This window comes from Balaenoptera acutorostrata, chromosome 1 (assembly GCF_949987535.1).
Source record: "Balaenoptera acutorostrata chromosome 1, mBalAcu1.1, whole genome shotgun sequence".
In the NCBI taxonomy this organism is placed as follows: Eukaryota; Metazoa; Chordata; class Mammalia; order Artiodactyla; family Balaenopteridae; genus Balaenoptera; species Balaenoptera acutorostrata.
Genome location: NC_080064.1, coordinates 25733338 through 25752498, shown reverse-complemented (window position 1 = coordinate 25752498; position 19161 = coordinate 25733338). Strand labels below are relative to the sequence as shown.

At 41.0% G+C, this 19161-nt stretch overlaps 1 protein-coding gene across 2 annotated transcripts in view; it reads right to left on the bottom strand.

Annotated features, from left to right (window-relative positions):
• Positions 1–19161, bottom strand: part of KPNA6 (karyopherin subunit alpha 6) — a 53942-nt gene that overhangs the window by 11956 nt on the left and 22825 nt on the right. For both annotated transcript variants that reach the window (XM_007170596.2, XM_007170597.3), the window contains 6 exons: positions 5491–5624; positions 4596–4688; positions 4092–4191; positions 2780–2874; positions 1859–1990; positions 496–584 (listed from right to left, as the gene is read on the bottom strand). In XM_007170596.2, the coding sequence (XP_007170658.1) occupies positions 496–584; positions 1859–1990; positions 2780–2874; positions 4092–4191; positions 4596–4688; positions 5491–5624 (643 nt within the window). The remainder of the gene's footprint in view (positions 1–495; positions 585–1858; positions 1991–2779; positions 2875–4091; positions 4192–4595; positions 4689–5490; positions 5625–19161) is intronic.

Genomic DNA, 19161 nt, shown 5'->3' with positions numbered 1-19161 from the left:
AGTTATAATAGTAGCCTATGAGATTGTGGCCTCTCAAGAAAAGCTCCTCCCTCTGTTTTGGTTTAGATGTAGCTCTACTATAAGGGTACAGAGGAAGGGATGGGAGCATCCAGATGACTCTGCATGGGGTCTTAGATCTGTGGCTTACAACAGAGCTCTCCAATGTACTAGGCATAAACCCATAGCAAATCAATGCATTCCGTAGAGAAGGTTAGATTCTTCCAGATGGGCTAGTCCTTCCTCTCTCCTCTGGCTCAACAATGACAGGTATGACCAACATGAGATTCTACAGTGCTACAAAGTGAGGAAGCACAAGACACAGACCAGTGACACAATCTTCTTACTCTCAAAAGATACTATCTTTTACTCTGGCAATGAGAATGCACTTTTATCATTTTTGTATTCACTCATCGTCTTAAGGTAAACTGCTCCCCAAAGATCTGCCACATGGCTGCCGGAAAGATACCCCAGGTGCAGATGATAATAATTACTCACGTTAGCAAAGGATTAAGAATGGAACAGTTCAAGACGTAATCTCGGCAAACGGAGCTGTCTCCAGCTATGTTTCCCAGTGCCCAGACTGCCTAAAAAAGGGATGATGGAACTGTCACCCACAGAGCCTAGAGGCTTCTGTGAGTACTTTATACTCACAACTACAGAGTGACACCCACCAATAACCAGGACAAACACCCCATCAAGACCTGAAACACACTAAATAAGCTCAGGTACCCTCCTTGTTAACATCCTTATTGAGCACTTGCTCTATGAGGAATTTTCCTCTGAGAGTTCCTGGTTCATTGGGGAAGGCAGGCTGACATTGTACTGCAGCCAGAGAAGCCAAACCAAGACCTCCTTATCCCCCCCAGAAAAGGAGAAAATGACGGGAAAACTGCATTCTTGTAGCCTCATAGGACCAACCCTATATGTAGTAATATAGGAAAAAACCCTAGTACCACTCTCCACTTCTATCCAACCAGTGGAAGAAATGGAAGTTGGGTTTTTATGATCTGTAGGTGCTGAGAAATGGGTATTGTGGTGTCTTTTTTCCAGCACCACCTCCGATGCCCAATGTGTGGAGTTTTTTCTACACCAACAACCAATTCTCTGATACCAACTGTGTCAATTCAGTTAAATTCTGACACTAACTCGGAGTTAGGGCAGATCCCACAGGCTAGGGGCTCAGTCCCACAAGACTACCCTCAATTTAGATACTAGCTGCAATTCCCAGGCGCTACCCATACTTCTTACCAACTGGCTATAAATTCAGGAGTTCCACAATCTCCTCCTCAGGTTCAGTAATTCACTAGAATGATTCACAGAACTCAGAACACTTTACTTACGTTTACCAGTTTACCGTAATACATACAACTCAGGAAGAGCTAAATGGAAGAGATGCACAGGGCAAGGTGTGGGTTGAGGAGTGGGGTTGCACAGAACTTCCAAGCCCTCTCCAGGCACATCACCTTCCCAGCACACTGAGTGTTAACCAACCCAGAAGCTCTCTGAATCTCACTGTTCAAGCCTTTTTATAACCCAATCCCTAGCCCCTCTAACCTCCCTGGGGAGGGTGGGGTGGAGGGGTGGGAAGAGTGGGGGTGGGGTGGGGCTGAGGGTTCCTATCCTCTAATCCTAAATTTGGTCTTTCTGATGACTAGACCTCCCTTCCTGAAGCTATCTATCTAGGTCACCGCATTAGCACAGACTCAGGTGTGTCCCAAAGGGGCTCTTTAGGAATAACAAAAGACACTTCTATCACTAAGAAAATCCCAATGTTTTCAGGAGCTCTTTGCTCTTAACCTCTTAACTGGGGATAAGTACCACTGGTACCATCAAGAATTAAGTCAAATTTGTGCATTACCTGTTCCTGTACATCCTCAAAGTCCGAGTTAAGCAGCTCTATAAAAATGGGGACAGCCCCTGCTTCAATGACAATTTTGGTCTGCTGAGAGGTTCCAGAGGCAATGTTCGTTAGAGCCCAGGCAGCTTCAAACTGAAAGTGAGATTAAAGCCATGAGTGAGAGGTCATTCCAGTTGAGCAGCCGTGCCTACTAGCTGGCTCAGAGCAATAAGCCTCCTGCCCCTGACTTAAAAACAAAAACAAAAACCACACAAGCCTTTCCCTCTCCACCTTTAAATGATAGGAAGAGGTGCTGGCAGTGATATAACATAATGGGAAGACAGAATTGGGCTTCCATGGTCCCAGGTCTAGTCCTGCACTACCACAGCACCCACGAGTCCTTTGGCAAGTCACGTTTTTATTTCCCAAGCTTCACTTTATTCATCTCTGAAACCAGGATAAGAGTGAGAGGGGTCTCTAAAAGTCCCTTTCAGCCAAGTTTCTAATAAGTTCTAATGGATTACTCATTACCCATTTGTGAGACGAGAGACCCAGAGAAGCAAAATGGTTCATCTCAGGGTTAGAAGTGGACTAGAACCTCTAGGGTTGGCCAAAAAGTTCGTTCGGGATTTTCTGTAACATCTTACAGAAAAATCCGAACTAACTTTTTGGCTAACCCAATATATTTATATTTATAATTTATAATATAACCTCTGAATAATCAGTCTGTCATATTCTGGTATCTTTCCTTTGAGATTGTTTTAGGGAAGAGTTTGTAGGCCTCTTAATTTGATTGAGGTCAAGACCTCTGAGGTAACAGCATCTCTTAAACATTCCCTCAATATCTTGTCTATATCCTAAGAGATGTGTCTGTAGAAACATGCCACTACAATTTCTTGGCAAAAGGGCTTTCATCTGGTAACTCTCCACCCCAGGCCTCACCTGTAATGTACAATTCTCATTCCTCTTCAGAAACTCCACAAACCGATCCACCACTCCTGGAGTATTGATAACTTCATCTATTGGAGGACTAGGTTCTGGAAGAGGGAGAGGAAAAGTCAGGAGAGGCTTTGGCTAATGCTTTAATGGGGGTAAGTCCACCATCCTTCCTAGATACTCCTGACAATCCTTCTAAACATTCCCAAACTCCCTTTTGGTGAGGTAGTTTTAACAATAGCTGGTCATGGGGCTTCCCTGGTGGCGCAGTGGTTGAGAATCTGCCTGCCAATGCAGGGGACACGGGTTCCATCCCTGGTCCGGGAAGATCCCACATGCCGTGGAGCAACTAAGCCCGTGCGCCACAACTACTGAGCCCGCGTGCTGCAACTACTGAAGCCTGCGCACCTAGAGCCTGTGCTCCACGAGAGATGCCACCACAATGAGAAGCCCACGCACCGCAACGAAGAGCAGCCCCTGCTCACTGCAACTAGAGGAAGCCCACATGCAGCAACGAAGACCCAACACAGCCAAAAATAAATAAATAAATAAATAAATATATATATTAAAAAAAACAATAGCTGGTCATTTTTGAACTGTATAAAATAGCTGAGATGCCAAAGAGTAAAGCCAATCCTAATTTAACTATGCTCACCTTTGGCTTCCTAAACCTAAGCAAGTAACTAACCTTACTTACCTAAGCAAGTAAAGAATTAAGGGAGAGAAGACCAAGGGAGGAGCAACCCTTGTCTAAACACTTCCCTTCCAAGACCAGCATTCTTTTCTTGGGAGGAAGAAAAGTCAGGGAATATTTTTCCCATCATACATCAAATTTTTACTAGGCACAAACTATGTGCCAGACATGTTTCTGGGTACTGAGGATACAGTAGTGAACAAAACCAAAAGTCTCTGCCCTCGTAGAGCTTATATCCTCGTGATGAGAAATATCCTGTTATGTAAGAAGGCAGTAAGTGTAACAGGAAAAAAAAAGAATAGGTAGGGTGGGGTAAGGAGACTAAAAATGCTGCAGGGGTGGGGGGAGCTGCAATTTCTGATAGCGTGTCAGGGTAGGCTTTACTGAGAAGGTAGGATCTGATCATAGAAATGCAGCAGCTGTCACACAGTTATCTGCAAGTAAAGGATATCAGGCAGAGGAAATAGACAGTGCAAAGGTACGAATGTGCCTGGCTTGTCCAAGGACACCAAAGCCAGTAGGGCTACAGCAGAATGAGTGAAAGGGAGTAGTTGATGAGGTCAGTGAGAAGAAACAAGATGCTAAAGTCATGCAGGGTCCCCTGGGGAAGACTAGGCTTTGTACCTTTGGAGAGCAGTTTCCGGAATTTCTGTGTGGTTGCTAACTGCAGGTCAGAATCGTCAGAAAAGAGCATCTCTACCATCTCTCTTGTGATCACGCTCTCCTAGAACATAAAACAGGTTCACGACTTTGCAAACCAATACTAGAGCCAGATATGAGCCCATAATCCTGTTTGGAATCCTGCTTTCTAAAGACTTCAGGGCAAGAGGAAGGCATAACAGCAGGCTCAGAAGGTGTTTAATCCACAGCTGCTTCAAGTTGGAACATTTGGAAGTGATTCTTAACCTCTGAGGCAACTGACAGCTTCCCTTAAATGTTTCCTCTGGTGTTTCCATCAGAGATGAATCCTTATTGACTCCTTAAGTTGACCAGCTACAAAAGGGCCCATGGAATAAAGAGCTTAGCATGGTTGTTGGTAAAGCTAATTAGATGATGTGAACTGACCAATTTCTGTTCTGTAGAAGCAGTACTTCCCAAGCTTGCCTGGGAAGCTTGCAAGGGTCTTACCCCAGTGGTAGAGCTCACATAGGAGTCCATGAGGAGACTATCGAACATGGCGGCTTCTTCATTAATCAGCTCCACATTTCTCCGTTTAAAAAGCTGAAAGTAAAGAGAAGAGATGGTGGTAAGACTTCTTACCGAAACAAAGAAAACAAAGTATGACCCAATATTAAATTATGGCATAACTGTCAAGGAAATGCTACCGTATGAGAAAATGCCAAGCTTAATATACTGATATGGAAAGATATTCAAGGGCTTTACTTTCTATGTTATAGATTGTTTACATTTTTGGAGAACATTTTTATAAGCAAAAAAAATCTTTTAAAATTCCTGTGCCCTTTGTATAAAAGGTGATGCATATAAAAGGCTGTGAAGGAAAGAAATAATGGTAAAGCAAAAGGGTGGGCAGAAGCAGGTTAGCATCTAGACCTGGGCAAGGAACCAATTTGGTGGTGGCGTGTGGTGCATGGTGCATGGCAGAGTGTAGACGATGAGGCATTAATACAGTCTCGGTTCTAGGGAGACTTACAAAGAATGGACTCAAGAAATAGAAGTAAGGCAGCCCAGATGGCTGACAAAATTCTTAAAGGGCCAGGCTTGGGGCTGGGCCTTGACGGCCAGTCCTAACAGTGACTACTGGGTAAAAACAAGGGGTTAGCACTAGAATGTTATATTGAAGACATAAATGATGTCCAAGTTGTTCTAAATTATGGAAAAGGAATAAGGGACAGTTCTTTCTCAAAGCTTCCAAAATTTCTTTACAACAAAGGAAGCTGGATGAGCGGCCCACAGAGATAAGCTACTTTCCCAAGAGGAAAGTGAGAGTGCAAGGTGGAGGTCACCCGTGGTGGCTGGCCTGCCTCCCTGAAGAGCACGTTTGAGAATACTTGGGCTAACCCACTTGTTGCTCCCGTTTCTGCTTCCGGAGCTGAATGCCCTCCTCCTCTCTTCTTCGCCTCATTTCCTCAGGGTTTAGGGCATTGTTCTTATAGCTCTTCATTCGATAATTGTCTTTCCCTGGGCTCGCCATGGTCTCTGGAAGAAGGGAAGATACAAACATACTGGCAAAGGCTCTTAGGAGGACAGCATTTCCTTCTCAATGGCTTCTTTCCCTACCCACCCTCCCCTTCTCAGGGGGACTCACAGGTTCCCAAGGAGGCCTAATAATCTCAGTAACTGCACCTGACATCTCTAGTACCACCCCCACACAAACAACACAGTCTCCTTTAATCATAACAAACTTATTAAGTAAGTGCTTTTATAGCAATTGATATAAGCAGAGGAGTTAAAAGGTGTAGGCCCTGGAGGCAGATTGTGTGGGTTCATATACCGGCTCTTCTACTTGTTAGCTGTGCAACTTTCAACAAGTTGCTTTAACCTCTATGCCTCAGGAGCTCATCTTTAAAACAGGGATATAATAATTCCTATTTCATAGAGCTGTTAGAAGGATTATATAGCTTAATACATGAGCACGGAGTTGTTAGAAGGACTATATAGCTTAATACATGCAAAGTACTATTTAGAACAACAGGCATATGGTAAATGCTCACAAGCTATAATCACTTCTATGACAAGACAGAAAAGTTATATGACTTGCCCAATAAACTCAAATATATTTAACCTACCCAGGTGATATACGTTATAGTGTACCCAATTCAGTGGAATACCATGTATTTTTTTTTAATAACTCATGTGGCCACCCATCTATATTTTAAATTAAAGAAATTTAAAATTTTATTCTGTAATATTTGCTACATACAAAAAGATGAAACATAATGTAAAGTTACCAAGCAAAATAATACAATGAGCATCTGTCAACTCACCACTAAATCTAAGAACTAGATTATTAATATGCCTGAATCTAGTAGTAGGGTCTTTCCCTATCCCAGGCCCCTCCATCCCCACTCCAATTCCAGCCAAAAGAAAACTGCTATGATGAATTGTCATTATCTTTGCTTTTGTTTTTATTAATCACATATATGTTTACTCCTAAATATTGTGTCATACTATGTTTAGTCTACCGAGAATTGTCGCCCCTCCACTGGGTTTTTTTTTAAAGGATTTTCTTATTTATTTATTTATTTATTTATTTATTTTTGGCTGTGTTGGGTCTTCGGTTCGTGCGAGGGCTTTCTCCAGTTGCGGCAAGCGGGGGCCACTCTTCATCGCGGTGCAGGGACCGCTCTTCATCGCGGTGCGCGGGCCTTTCTCTATCGCGGCCCCTCCCGTCGCGGGGCACAGGCTCCAGACGCGCAGGCTCAGCAATTGTGGCTCACGGGCCCAGCTGCTCCGTGGCATGTGGGATCTTCCCAGACCAGGGCTCGAACCCGTGTCCCCTGCATTAGCAGGCAGATTCTCAACCACTGCGCCACCAGGGAAGCCCCTCCACTGGGTTTTTAAGATTCACCCATGTTTGGGCTTCCCTGGTGGCGCAGTGGTTGAGAATCTGCCTGCCAATGCAGGGGACACGGGTTCGAGCCCTGGTCTGGGAGGATCCCACATGCCGCGGAGCAATTAGGCCCGTGAGCCACAAATACTGAGCCTGCGCGTCTGGAGCCTGTGCTCCGCAACAAGAGAGGCCACGACAGTGAGAGGCCCGCGCGCCACGATGAAGAGTGGCCCCCGCTTGCCGTAACTAGAGGAAGCCCTCGCACAGAAACGAAGACCCAACACAGCCAAAAAATAAATAAATAAATAAATAATAATTAAAGGTGCTAATAATTAAAAAAAAAAAAAGATTCACCCATGTTTTTGCATGGAGCTGTATTTCTTTAATTTTTCCTATGTCATATTATTTTACTGTATAAACACATCATAATTTATTTGCATTTCCCTGATGATTAGTGATGTTGAGCATCTTTTTCATGAACCTGTTGGCCATTTATACGTTTGCTTTGTAAAAGTGTCTATTCAGGTTCTTTGCCTATTTTTAAATGCATTATTTGGTTTTTTTTTTTGCTATTGAATTGTGTGAGTTCCTTACATATTTTGGATATTAATCCCTTATCAGATATATGGTTAGCAAATATTTTCTCCCATAGGCTGCCTTTTCATTTTGTCGACCATTTCTTTTGCTGTGCAGAAGCTTTTAAGTTTTCTAGTTCAAGCTTTCTCGTTTATGTGATCCCACTTATTTATTTTTGCTTTTGTTGCTTGTGCTTTTGGTGTCATATCCAAAAAAATCATTGCCAAGACTAAGGTCTTTTTTCCTGTGTTTTCTTCTAGGAGTTTTAACAGTTTCAGGTCTTACAATTAAGTCTTTAATCTATTTTGAGTTGGCAAATAACATCTTAGTCTTCACTTCCCAGACCCTCTGAAATAGTCTGCAGATCACACTTTGAGAACCCCTGCTCTAAGGAATGAATTGCTGGGTTTAGGCAAGTAAATGTTAAACTTCACCAGATATCCCGTTGCCTTCCAATGGGATGCCAATTCACATTAGCTCAGCAATACGTACCAGGTTCCCACTGATGTATATCCTATTACTCAGAATTATCACTTCTGCCAATCTACTGAGTATGAGGTACTTCACTGGGGTAATGATTTGCATTACTAATAGGGTTAGATTTTATGTTTATTAGCCATGTTTCCCTTTCTGTGAAAAATGTCTGTTTACGGTACTTCGAATATTTTTCTATTGAATTACTTGTCCTTTTCTTATTGATTTATAGTTCTTTAGATATTCTAGTTATTAACCATTTGTTAGTTATTTGTATTACAAATATCTTTTAGGAGTTTGTATCTTTTCATTTTTTGCAATTTTCACTTTATGAAGTTCTTTAACAAGTTCTTAATTATAATGTAGTTAAATTTTTCTTTAATACTTAGCTTTTTCTGTGTGTCTTGTTTAATAAATCCTTTCACGCTCCCAAGGTCAGAAAGATACCCTCTCATGTCTTCTGAAAGTTTTAAAGCTTGCCCTTTACATGCCAGTGTTTCATATACCTGAAATTTAATTATTTGTGTATAAGCTTTAGGAAGTTAACACAAAGTCTGAACATTAATGACTTAGGTACACAGGTTAGGAAAAAAAAAGACAGGAGAGAGAAATCATACAGCAGAGAGAATCAACAAGGCAAAACTTGGAACTTTCAAAAGATGAAAAATAGTCAAGTCTCTGGTGAGATTTCTCAAGAACAAAAGAGGACACAAATAATGTTAGGTAACTAAAGAGATTGAAAAGCAAATATGAACAACTTTATGCTAGCTAACATGTTTGAAAAGACAAATTCCTAGAATAATATAACTTGCCAAAAGTGACTCAAACAGAATGTGACTAGCCTTACAACCATTAAATATACTGAATCAGCACTAAAGAATATTCCCACAAAGAAAATGCCAGGTTTAAATGGTTTTACAAATGAGGTTTTTTTTTGTTTTGTTTTGTTTTTGCCAGAGAAAGACAAAGTGAATATTTAATGGAAAAGGGGTTATTTAAATAACAATGTTGGTAAAATTCCCTGATTCTCAGTGTTTTAACAGAAAATATATGACTCCACAAAGCATCCACGGGAATGGATTGGCCCCTAGACATCAACTCCCTGACCTGAAGAGAAGAACTTCCAGAGAAGATCTTATTTGGAATATTTAGCTAAAACCCTTGTCAGTGCTACTGTAAGTCCCCAGAAGGATCAACACTGCAATTTCTGTTTTTAAGTTCAATTTTAAGTTTTAATTTTAAAGAAAACTTTGAAACATGAGAGAAATCTGAACATAACTTTTATAACTCTTATTCCTCTTATTGAAACAATTTCTGGATAGGCGTTGATATTTCACTAGTCCCTTTAGTGAACTCAGTGTTTAAATGCATCTTATTCTTTGATTACTTTCTTTTTTTTTAATATAAATTTATTTATTTATTTATTTATTTATTTATTTACTTATTTTTGGCTGTGTTGGGTCTTCGTTTCTGTGCGAGGGCTTTCTCTAGTTGCGGCGAGCGGGGGCCACTCTTCATCGCAGTGCGCGGGCCTCTCACTGTCGCGGCCTCTCTTGTTGTGAAGCACAGGCTTCAGACGCGCAGGCTCAGTAGTTGTGGCTCACGGGCCCAGTTGCTCCGCGGCATGTGGGATCTTCCCAGACCAGGGCTCAAACACGTGTCCCCTGCATTGGCAGGCAGATTCTCAACCACTGCGCCACCAGGGAAGCCCTCTTTGATTACTTTCTAATTCATGATTTGATTTTGTTTGATTATTGTGATAATAAAATAATGGTAATAATGACAGACTCACCTGGAGTTTTAAAAATAGTAGTGGTCTCATGTACCACAATGATAATATTCTACATAATTACAGTGCAATATCAAAACAAAGAAATCGACATTGGTACAATCTACAGACCTCATTCAGATTTCACATGTTCTCATTTGTGTATGTGTTCTTCTGCGTGTACTCATTTGAGTGTTTGTGCATACGTGTGTAATTCCATGCAATTTTACCACGTCTGTGGATTTGTGAACCCACCACAACTATCAAGATACAAAACTTTTCCTTCATCACAAAGAACTCCCTCCAGCTGCTACCTGTTCATAGTTGCATTCATAGTTGTTTTTTAAAAATAAAAATAAAAAAAAAAATGAATAAATTTATTTATTTATTTTTGGCTGCACTGGGTCTTCGTTGCTGTGTGCGGGTGTTCTCTAGTTGCGGCGAGAGGGGGCTACTCTTCATTGCGGTGCGTGGGCTTCTCATTGCAGTGGCTTCTCTTGTTGTGGAGCATGGGCTCTAGGTGTGCGGGCTTCAGTGGTTGTAGCACGTGGGCTCAGTAGTTGTGGCTCACAGGCTCTAGAGCGCAGGCTCAGTAGTTGTGGCGCATGGGCTTAGGTGCTCCGTGGCATGTGGGATCTTCCCGGACCAGGGACCAGGGCTGAAACCTGTGTCCCCTGCATTGGCAGGCAGATTATTTTTTTAAATTAATTAATTAATTAATCAATTAATTTTTGGCAGTGTTGGGTCTTTGTTGCTGCACATGGGCTTTCCCTAGTTGTGGTGAATGGGGGCTACTCTTTGTTGCGGTGTGCAGGCTTCTCATTGCACTGGCTTCTCTTGTTGCGGAGCATGGGCTCTAGGTGCGCGGGCTTCAGTGGTTGTAGCACGTGGGCTCAGTAGTTGTGGCTCACCGGCTCTAGAGTGCAGGCTCAGTAGTTGTGGCGCATGGGCTTAGTTGCTCCGCGGTATATGGGATCTTCCCAGACCAGGGCTTGAACCCATGTCCCCTGCATTGGCAGGCGGATTCTTAACCACTGCGCCACCAGGGAAGTCCTGGGCTTTCTTTTTTTCCATAAATTTATTTATTTTATTTATTTTTGGCTGTGTTGGGTCTCCGTTGCTACGCATGGGCTTTCTCTAGTTGTGGCGAGTGGGGGCTACTCTTTGTTGCAGTGCACGGGCTTCTCACTGTGGTGGCTTCTCTCATTGTGATTGTGGAGCATGGGCTCTAGGCGCGCGGGCTTCAGTAGTTGTGGCACATGGGCTCAGCAGCTGTGGCTTGTGGGCTCTAGAGCACAGGCTCAGTAGTTGTGGCACACGGGCTTAGTTGCTCCGCGGCATGTGGGATCTTCCCGGACCAGGGATCGAACCTGTGTCCCCTGCACTGGCAGGCATATTCTTAACCACTGTGCCACCAGGGAAGTACCGGAAGGGACATTCTTTTGATAACAATACCAAAGAAGGACAATATGAGAAGGTCCTATACTTTTCCTATATCACTTATGAACAAGGATACAAAAATTCTAGATAATATTAGAGGGAGGTAGGGGAGAGATAAATGAGGAGTTTGGGATTAACATATACATACTACTATATATAAAGTAGGTACACAACAAAGACCTGTAGTTCACTGTATAGCGCAGTGAACTACACTCAGTATTTTGTAGTAACCTATAATGGAAAAGAATCTGAGAAAAAATATACATATATATATATATGTATAACTGAATCACTTTGCTGTACACTTGAAACTAACACAACATTGTAAATTAACTATACTTCAATAAAAATAAAATAAAATTTAAAAAGATAATGAAATAACATCATTAACTGTACTGAAAAAAACTGCCAAACTAGAATTCTATGCCCAGTGAAAACACTTTCAAAAATGAAAGTGAAATAGACTTTTTCAGACAAAAGCTGAGACTCTGTCTCTAGCAGACCTGCACTAAAGAAATGCTAAAGTTGTTCAAGCAGAAAGGAAATGATACCAGAAGGTAACTCAGATCTTCACAAAAGGAAGAATACTAGAAATGGTAAGAAGTAGGTACATATACAATAACTTTCCCATTTAAAAAATTTCCTTAAACCTAAGAAGATAAAATGAGAATTACAAAAAATAATCCAAAAGAAAGCAGGTAAAGAGGGAAAAAATAACCAAGAACATACGACAAATAGAAAACAAACTGATTTCCAGAGTTACAACATTATAATATTCAAATGTCCAGTTTTTAATTTTAAAAAATTACAAGGCATACAAGGAAAGAAGGAAGTATGGTCCATTCAAAGGCACAAAATAAATGGACAGAAACTCTTCCTGAGGAAGCCCAGACACTGGACAAACTAAGACAAAGACTTTCAAACAACTGTCTTAAATACACTCCAAGAGCTAAGGGGAAAATTTGGACAAACAACTAAAGGAAATCAGGAAAACAATGCTTAACAAAATGAGAATATCAACAAATAGAAAAGGAACCAAAGAGAAGTTCTAGAGTTGAAAAGTATAATAACTGAAATGAAGAATTCACTAGAGGGGTTCAACAGCAGATCTGAGCAGGCAACAGACAGAAGTAGCAGGCTTGAAGACAAGAAAATTGAAATTATGCAGTCTGAGCAGAAAGGGAAAAAGAATGAAGAAAAGTGAACAGAACCTAGGGATCCATGGAACTCCAACAAGCAAATCACAATATATACATTTAGGGAGTCAAAGAAATGGGAGGGAAAGGGAAAAAGAATTCTGAAGAAATAATGGCAGAAAATTTCCCAAATTTAATGTAAGACATGAATGTACACATAAAGATACCCAATTAATCATAAGGAGAAAAATTCAGACCCACATCTAGATACATAATCAAACTGTTGAGAGCCAAAGACAAAAAGAAAATCTTGAAAGCAGTAAGGAAGAAGTGACTCATCACATCCAAGCCAACTTCTCATCAGAAACCATGAAGTCCAGAAGGCACTGAGATTTTTAAAGTGATAAAAGAAAAAACTGTCAAAGAATCCTGTATCTGACAAAACTGTCCTTCAAAAACAAGGGAGGAACTAAGACATTCTCAGATAAAAGCTGAGGGAGTTTGTTAACCACTAGACTTGCTCTATAAGAAATGCTAAAAGGGAGTCCTTCAAGTTGAAAATGAAAGGAAATGAAAGGACACTATACAGTAACTTGAAGCCAGTAAAGGTTAATTACATGGGGAAATACGGAAGCCAGTATTATAGGATTTTTGGTTTGTAATGCCACTTTTTATTTCCTACATGATTTAAAAGAAAAACATATAAAATAATTATAAACAAATGCTACTGGGCATACAATATATAAAGATACAATCTGTGACAGCAACAACATAAAGAGGGGATTGGAGCTGTACAGGAACAAAGTTTTTGTATGCTACTGAAGTTAAGTTGGTATCAATCCAAACTACATTGTTATAAATTTGGGATGTTAAATGTTATCTCCATGGTAACCACAATCTCTCTATACATATACATATACACACAAAATAAAAATTAAAAACATTAGGAAATGTTTAGGAAAATGTTTAGGAATTAGGAAAAATTAAAAACAAAGGAAATGAGAAGGGAATGAAAACAATTCACTACAAGAAACCAACTAAATACAAAAGGCAGTAATAGAGGAAGAAAGGGACTAAAAAAGCATAAGACATATAGAAAAAAAGAACAAAATGGCAGAAGTCCTTCCTTGCCAGTAATTACATTATACTTTTTTTTTTTTTGGCTGCGCCACACGGTTCAGGAGTCTTAGTTCCTCGACCAGGAATCAAACCTGGGCCCCCAGCAGTGGAAGTACAGAGTCCTAACCACTGGACCACCAGGGAATTCCCGAGTAATTACATTATACTTAAATGGATTAAACTCTCCAGTCAAAAGGCAGAGATTGGCAGAGGATTAAAAAAACATGATCCAACTATATGCTGCCTGCAAAGACTTACTGTATATCCCAACATGCAAACAAGTTGAAAGTAAATGGATGAAAACAGATATTTATGCAAATGGTAACCAAAAGAGAGCTGGGATGGCTATACTAATACCAGATAAAAAATTTTAAGTCAAAAACTGTTACAAGAGTCAAAGGAGGACATTACATACTGATAAAAGTGTCAATTCATCAAGAAGATATAACAATTATAAATGCACCAACTAGAGCCCCAAAATATATAAAGCAAACACTGACAGAAGTGAAGGGAAAAATAGTTCTACAGTAACATTTGGAGACTTCAGTACACCACTTTCAATAATGAATAGAACCTAGACAGAAAATTAATAAGGAAATAGAGGACTTTAACATTATAAATCAGGTAGACCCAAAAGACATATAGAACACTCCCACCCAACAACAGTAGAAAACGTCTTCTCAAGTGTGCATGGAACGTTCTCCAAGACAGACCACGTTAAGCCATAAAGAGTCTCAACAGATTCTAAAAGATTGAAATCAGACAAATTATCTTCCTTCACCACATGGAATGAAGCTAGAAATAAATAACAGAAGGAAACTAGAAAATTCACAAGTATGTGGAAACTACAGATTCTTAAATAATAAAGTTGGAGAACTCATACTTCCTGATTTCATAACTCACTACAAAGCTACAGTAATCAAAACAGTGTGGTACTGGCATAAGGATAAACATATAGATCAATGGAATAGAACTGATAGAAAAGAAAAAAAAAAAATTGACAGAACAGAACAGAGTCCAGAAATAAACTCACACATCCACAGCCAGCCAACTGATCTTTGACAAGATGTCAAGTCCATTCAATGGAGTAAGAACAGTCTCTTCAACAAAAGGTGCTGGGACAACTAAATGTTCAGATCCAAAAGAATGAAGTTGGATCCCAAGCTTACACCATACATAAAACTCAAAATAGATCAACAACCTAAATATACAAGCTAAGACCGTAAAACTCTTAGAATAAAACATAGGGGTGGGACTTCCCTGGTGGCGCAGTGGTTAAGAATCCACCTGCCAATGCAGGGAACACGGATTCAAGCTCTGGTCCGGGAAGATCTCACATGCCATGGAGCAACTGGGCCCGTGAGCCACAACTACTGAGCCTGCGCTCTAGAGCTCGCGAGCCACAACTACTGAGCCTGAGTGCCACAACTACTGAAGCCTGCATGCCTAGAGTCCGTGCTCCACAACAAGAGAAGCCACCGCAATGAGAAGCCTGCACACCGCAAGGAAGAGTAGCCCCTGCTCACCACAACTAGAGAAAGGCCGTGCACAGCAACGAAGACCCAATGCAGCCAAAAATAAATAAATAAATAAATTTATATATATATAAAAAATATAATAATAATAATGGTCAAAATGGTGAATTATATTTTACCACAAAAAATTTTTTAATTGCAGCATATCTCCTCCATTTAAATCTAACATACAATCCCAGTTTTAACTTTAAAAAATTTTTTTAACATTCTGTATTTGTTTATTTGCATCCATTCATCTCAGGGCCAATTATATTAACTATATTTTCTTATTTCTGCGTTCCTGATGCTCTGGCACTTGGGGGCCTTACAAACCCAGGAGAGACTGCCACTCCCATGGCTAGCTAATTCCCACAGATAACAATCGTGCCTAAGAGCATGCCTTTGCAAAGGAACCAATCCAGAGCCATATCTACTTTATCTTGCCTGTACACCCAGGAGGCAATATTCCTGTGCTTCAACCATCCCAGGGCCCAAAAAGTAGTAGGCAACTAGAGACTACTCTCATAGCCCAAAGCCCTCCAGAATTATTCAAATTAACGAATCCTAAACTGTTTACTCTGCCCTGCCTTCACTTTCCCTCTGAAACTCCAGGCTCTGGCCAAAACCTTCTGCTTGCTCCTGCCCCTTCTGCCTCCTGACCACCCTGGTGTCTCCCTCTGTGACCCTGTGTGGCCAGTGGTGACCCACTTCCCACCCCCTGACCACCCCGCCCCAGCCAGACCTGTGAGTATAATAAACTTCTTCCTTACAAACCTCATTCTTGTTTCCTCCTGTGGCCTCAAGTGACTTTATCATACCTTACTCAATATTTACATTTTAAAAACAATCTCATTATTTTAAAAAACTGATAAAAGTGAAGGTGATAATGTTGAAGTATGAGTAGGGGAAGCATTACCAACTTGTTTCTTTCTCCCTTTATAGGCATTTCTCATCCTCTAAATTTCTCATCTGAAACAGTTAATAAAAGTATTGCAAAAGGGATGAAAAATAAGTTTTATAGGCACACAGAAAGGGATAATTAACTCTAATATTGCCTCTTTTCTGGAGTGGTTGGGGTGATCATGATGAAGAGTTTAAAATGCTCCCAAAGGCAAGATTAGGGCTGGTTCTTTAAGCAGGAGATCACCTTGAGGACACAAATGGAATAAGAAAGTACATAAATGTGAGGGGGAAAAGTAGTCTATTAAGAGAATCTGAGTGAAAAAGAGATATAGAATGGAAGTTGAGGAGACAGCTGAAATAAGGAAATGAAACTTCAGAGAAGGTGCCTCTGTTCATTCTGGAAAGTAGCTAGGCAAACCAATAGTAGCAGCAGGGTCTTACAAGGTGCAAGTTTCCACATCCACTTGGCAAAGTCCAAGTCCATTTACTGTTAAAAGTTCTAGGGGGTTGCAGTGGCCTCTCTCTGGGGTCCCTGATTACCCCTATGCCTGGAAACTAACAGGCACAGGACAAATTTCTAAAGGCAGCACTGTGGACTGCTCTCCCCCATTACCTGACACATGGTTTTTCATAACTCTGAGCCTGGGCTCTCCCAGAGGGCTCTCTTCCTTCAAGCAGAGCTGACAGTGAAGCTGGAAGGAGAACCAGGCTGTACTTCTTTAGTCACCATGGTGACAAGAAACTATCACAAATATTTGCTTATGACTTCACTGGAGAAGCCAAGCAGGAGGTTAGACCGGAAGGAGGAACATTTGCAGAAGCACATCTGGAATCAGCAACCAAAGGAATGCTGGACTCTCATTCAGGGACTATCAGGCAGAGGGGCTTTTTTCATCATGCTCTCCCTTACTTGCTGAGCCCAGATCAAGAAATCCACAATACAAATATATCAATACCTTTTCAAGCATCTGACTGTCTCAGGTAGCCTTTGAGTTTTCTTAGTCAAGGAATTCTCTCAAAGTGAATAGGTCCCTGAAGTTGTACCTCTCATTTCTAGGAAATAACTGGCTAATGTTGCCATGCATTTTCTAAGCTTTGAGAACCAAGGGACTAGCAATAAAAATACAAAATAAGTACGGACCCTGTTACGGCCTGAATTGTACTCCATCCCCCACCGATTCATATGTTGAAGTCTTAAACCCTAATACCCCAAAATGTGACTGTATTTGGAGATAGCGTCTTTAAAAAGATGATTACAGTTAAATGAGGATACTGGAGTAAGGCATAATCCAATATGACGAGTGCCCATATGAGAGAAGATTAAGATACAGATGCACTTAGAGGGAGAACACCATGTGAACGTGAAAACAGCCATTTGTAAACCAAAGAAAGAGGTCTCAGAGGAAGCCAACCCTGCTAACATCTTGATCTTGGATTTCTAGCCTCCAGAACTATGAGAGAATAAATTTTTGTTGTTTAAGCCACCCAGTCAGTGGTACCTTGTTATGCAGTCTTAGCAAATTAATACAGGCCCTGATCGATAGATGAATAACCGGAGTCTCAAGTCACACACTAAGGGAATAGCCAGATTATTGCAGTATTCCATTTAATCAATGGTATGTTTAAAATTTTAAGATTCATAAAATTTTAAAAATTATGCACATTTTCTTAGAAAAAGGCATACTACATATAGCCAGCTTTCCTATGTATGGGATGGGAATGATATTACGACAGCTGCTGGCTCTAGGACTTTGCAAAGCAAAGTCTTACATTCATGGTCTGTATTTAACACTATGAAGCAGTCAGTCAGCCTTTTAAAATTATTTCTCAGGGGAATCCCCTGGCAGTCCAGCGGTTAGGACTCCATGCTTTCACTGCCAAGGGCCCAGGTTCAATCTCTGGTCCCGGAACTAAGATCCCACAAGCCGCACAATGTGGCAAATAAATAAATAAACAAACAAACAAACAAATTATCTTGTCCTGGTGCTAAACTGAGTGGGGGCTCCTCTTTGCAGACGGCAAGTTTCTAATAAAATGTACCTTCCCAGGCACAGAAAATGAGCTAAACTTAATGCCTCTTCCTTCAGGAATGTAAGAAACCTGATTCCTCCCAGAGTGAAATGGCTTTTTTCAGCCGGCCTCTCTTGCTTCTCACTAAGAATTCTCTACCAAATATGCATCAGTATATGATTCCTGAGTTAAAACACTGGCCACATGCCAGTTAATTAAAAACGAAGAGCTAAGAGTATACTGGGATATAGAGCTTATAGCCTTAGTAAGCTAGTAAGGTTTGATAATGTGCCAAACTCTGTGTAGATATAATCTCCAATCTTCACAACAATCCTGAGAATCCATTTTACAGACGAGAAAAAAGAGACTCAGGGGTTAAGTGACAAGCCAGAAGCTAATAAGTCAACCCTGATCTAGTTGGTCCCAAACTCCAGGTTCTTTTCATTTCCTGAAAAGGGAAGCAATTGGTAACAGCAAATCCATCAATATATGTGCTGCCAAAGGGAGCACAACAGCAAATCCATCAGAATTCTGGGTTGGGGCCTGCTCTGTTACCAATAAACAAATCTGCTCCCATTCCAGAATTTCAGTTAACCACAAACTCAAAATGCCTTAAAAGGTAAAGAGGTTAAAAAAAAAAAAAAGGTAAAGAGGTTAATGTTTTTTTTTTGTTTTGGCTGTGCTTCACTGCTTGTGGGATCCTAGTTCCCCAACCAGGGATTGAACCCGGGCCACGGGAATGAAAGCGCTGGGTCCTAACCACTGGACCGCCAGGGAATTCCCAAGAAGTTAATGATTTTTTTTTTTTAAGATTTATTATTTATTTATTTAATTTATTTTGGGCTGTGTCGGGTCTTAGTTGCAGCACGTGGGATCTTCGTTGTGGTGCGCGGGCTTCCTCTTCTCTAGTTGTGGCGCGCAGGCTCCAGGGCACGCGGGCTCTCTAGTTGAGGTGCTCGAGCTCAGTAGTTGTGGCGTGCAGGCTTAGTTGCCCTGCAGCACGTGGAATCTTAGTTCCCTGACCAGGGATTGAACCCGTGTCCCCTGCATTGTAACGCGGATTCTTTACCACTGGACCACCAGGGAAGTCCTGAAGTTAATGATTTTTAATGGGACAGTTATAATAGGACAACAGGGATTGCGCTCACACTCAATTTTCATAACATTGCGCCAGCCAAACAAAATTTAATTTTAACAAGGGCTAGGGTGAAATCAGCTGTTAAACAGCCCTTGGTTTGAGGAC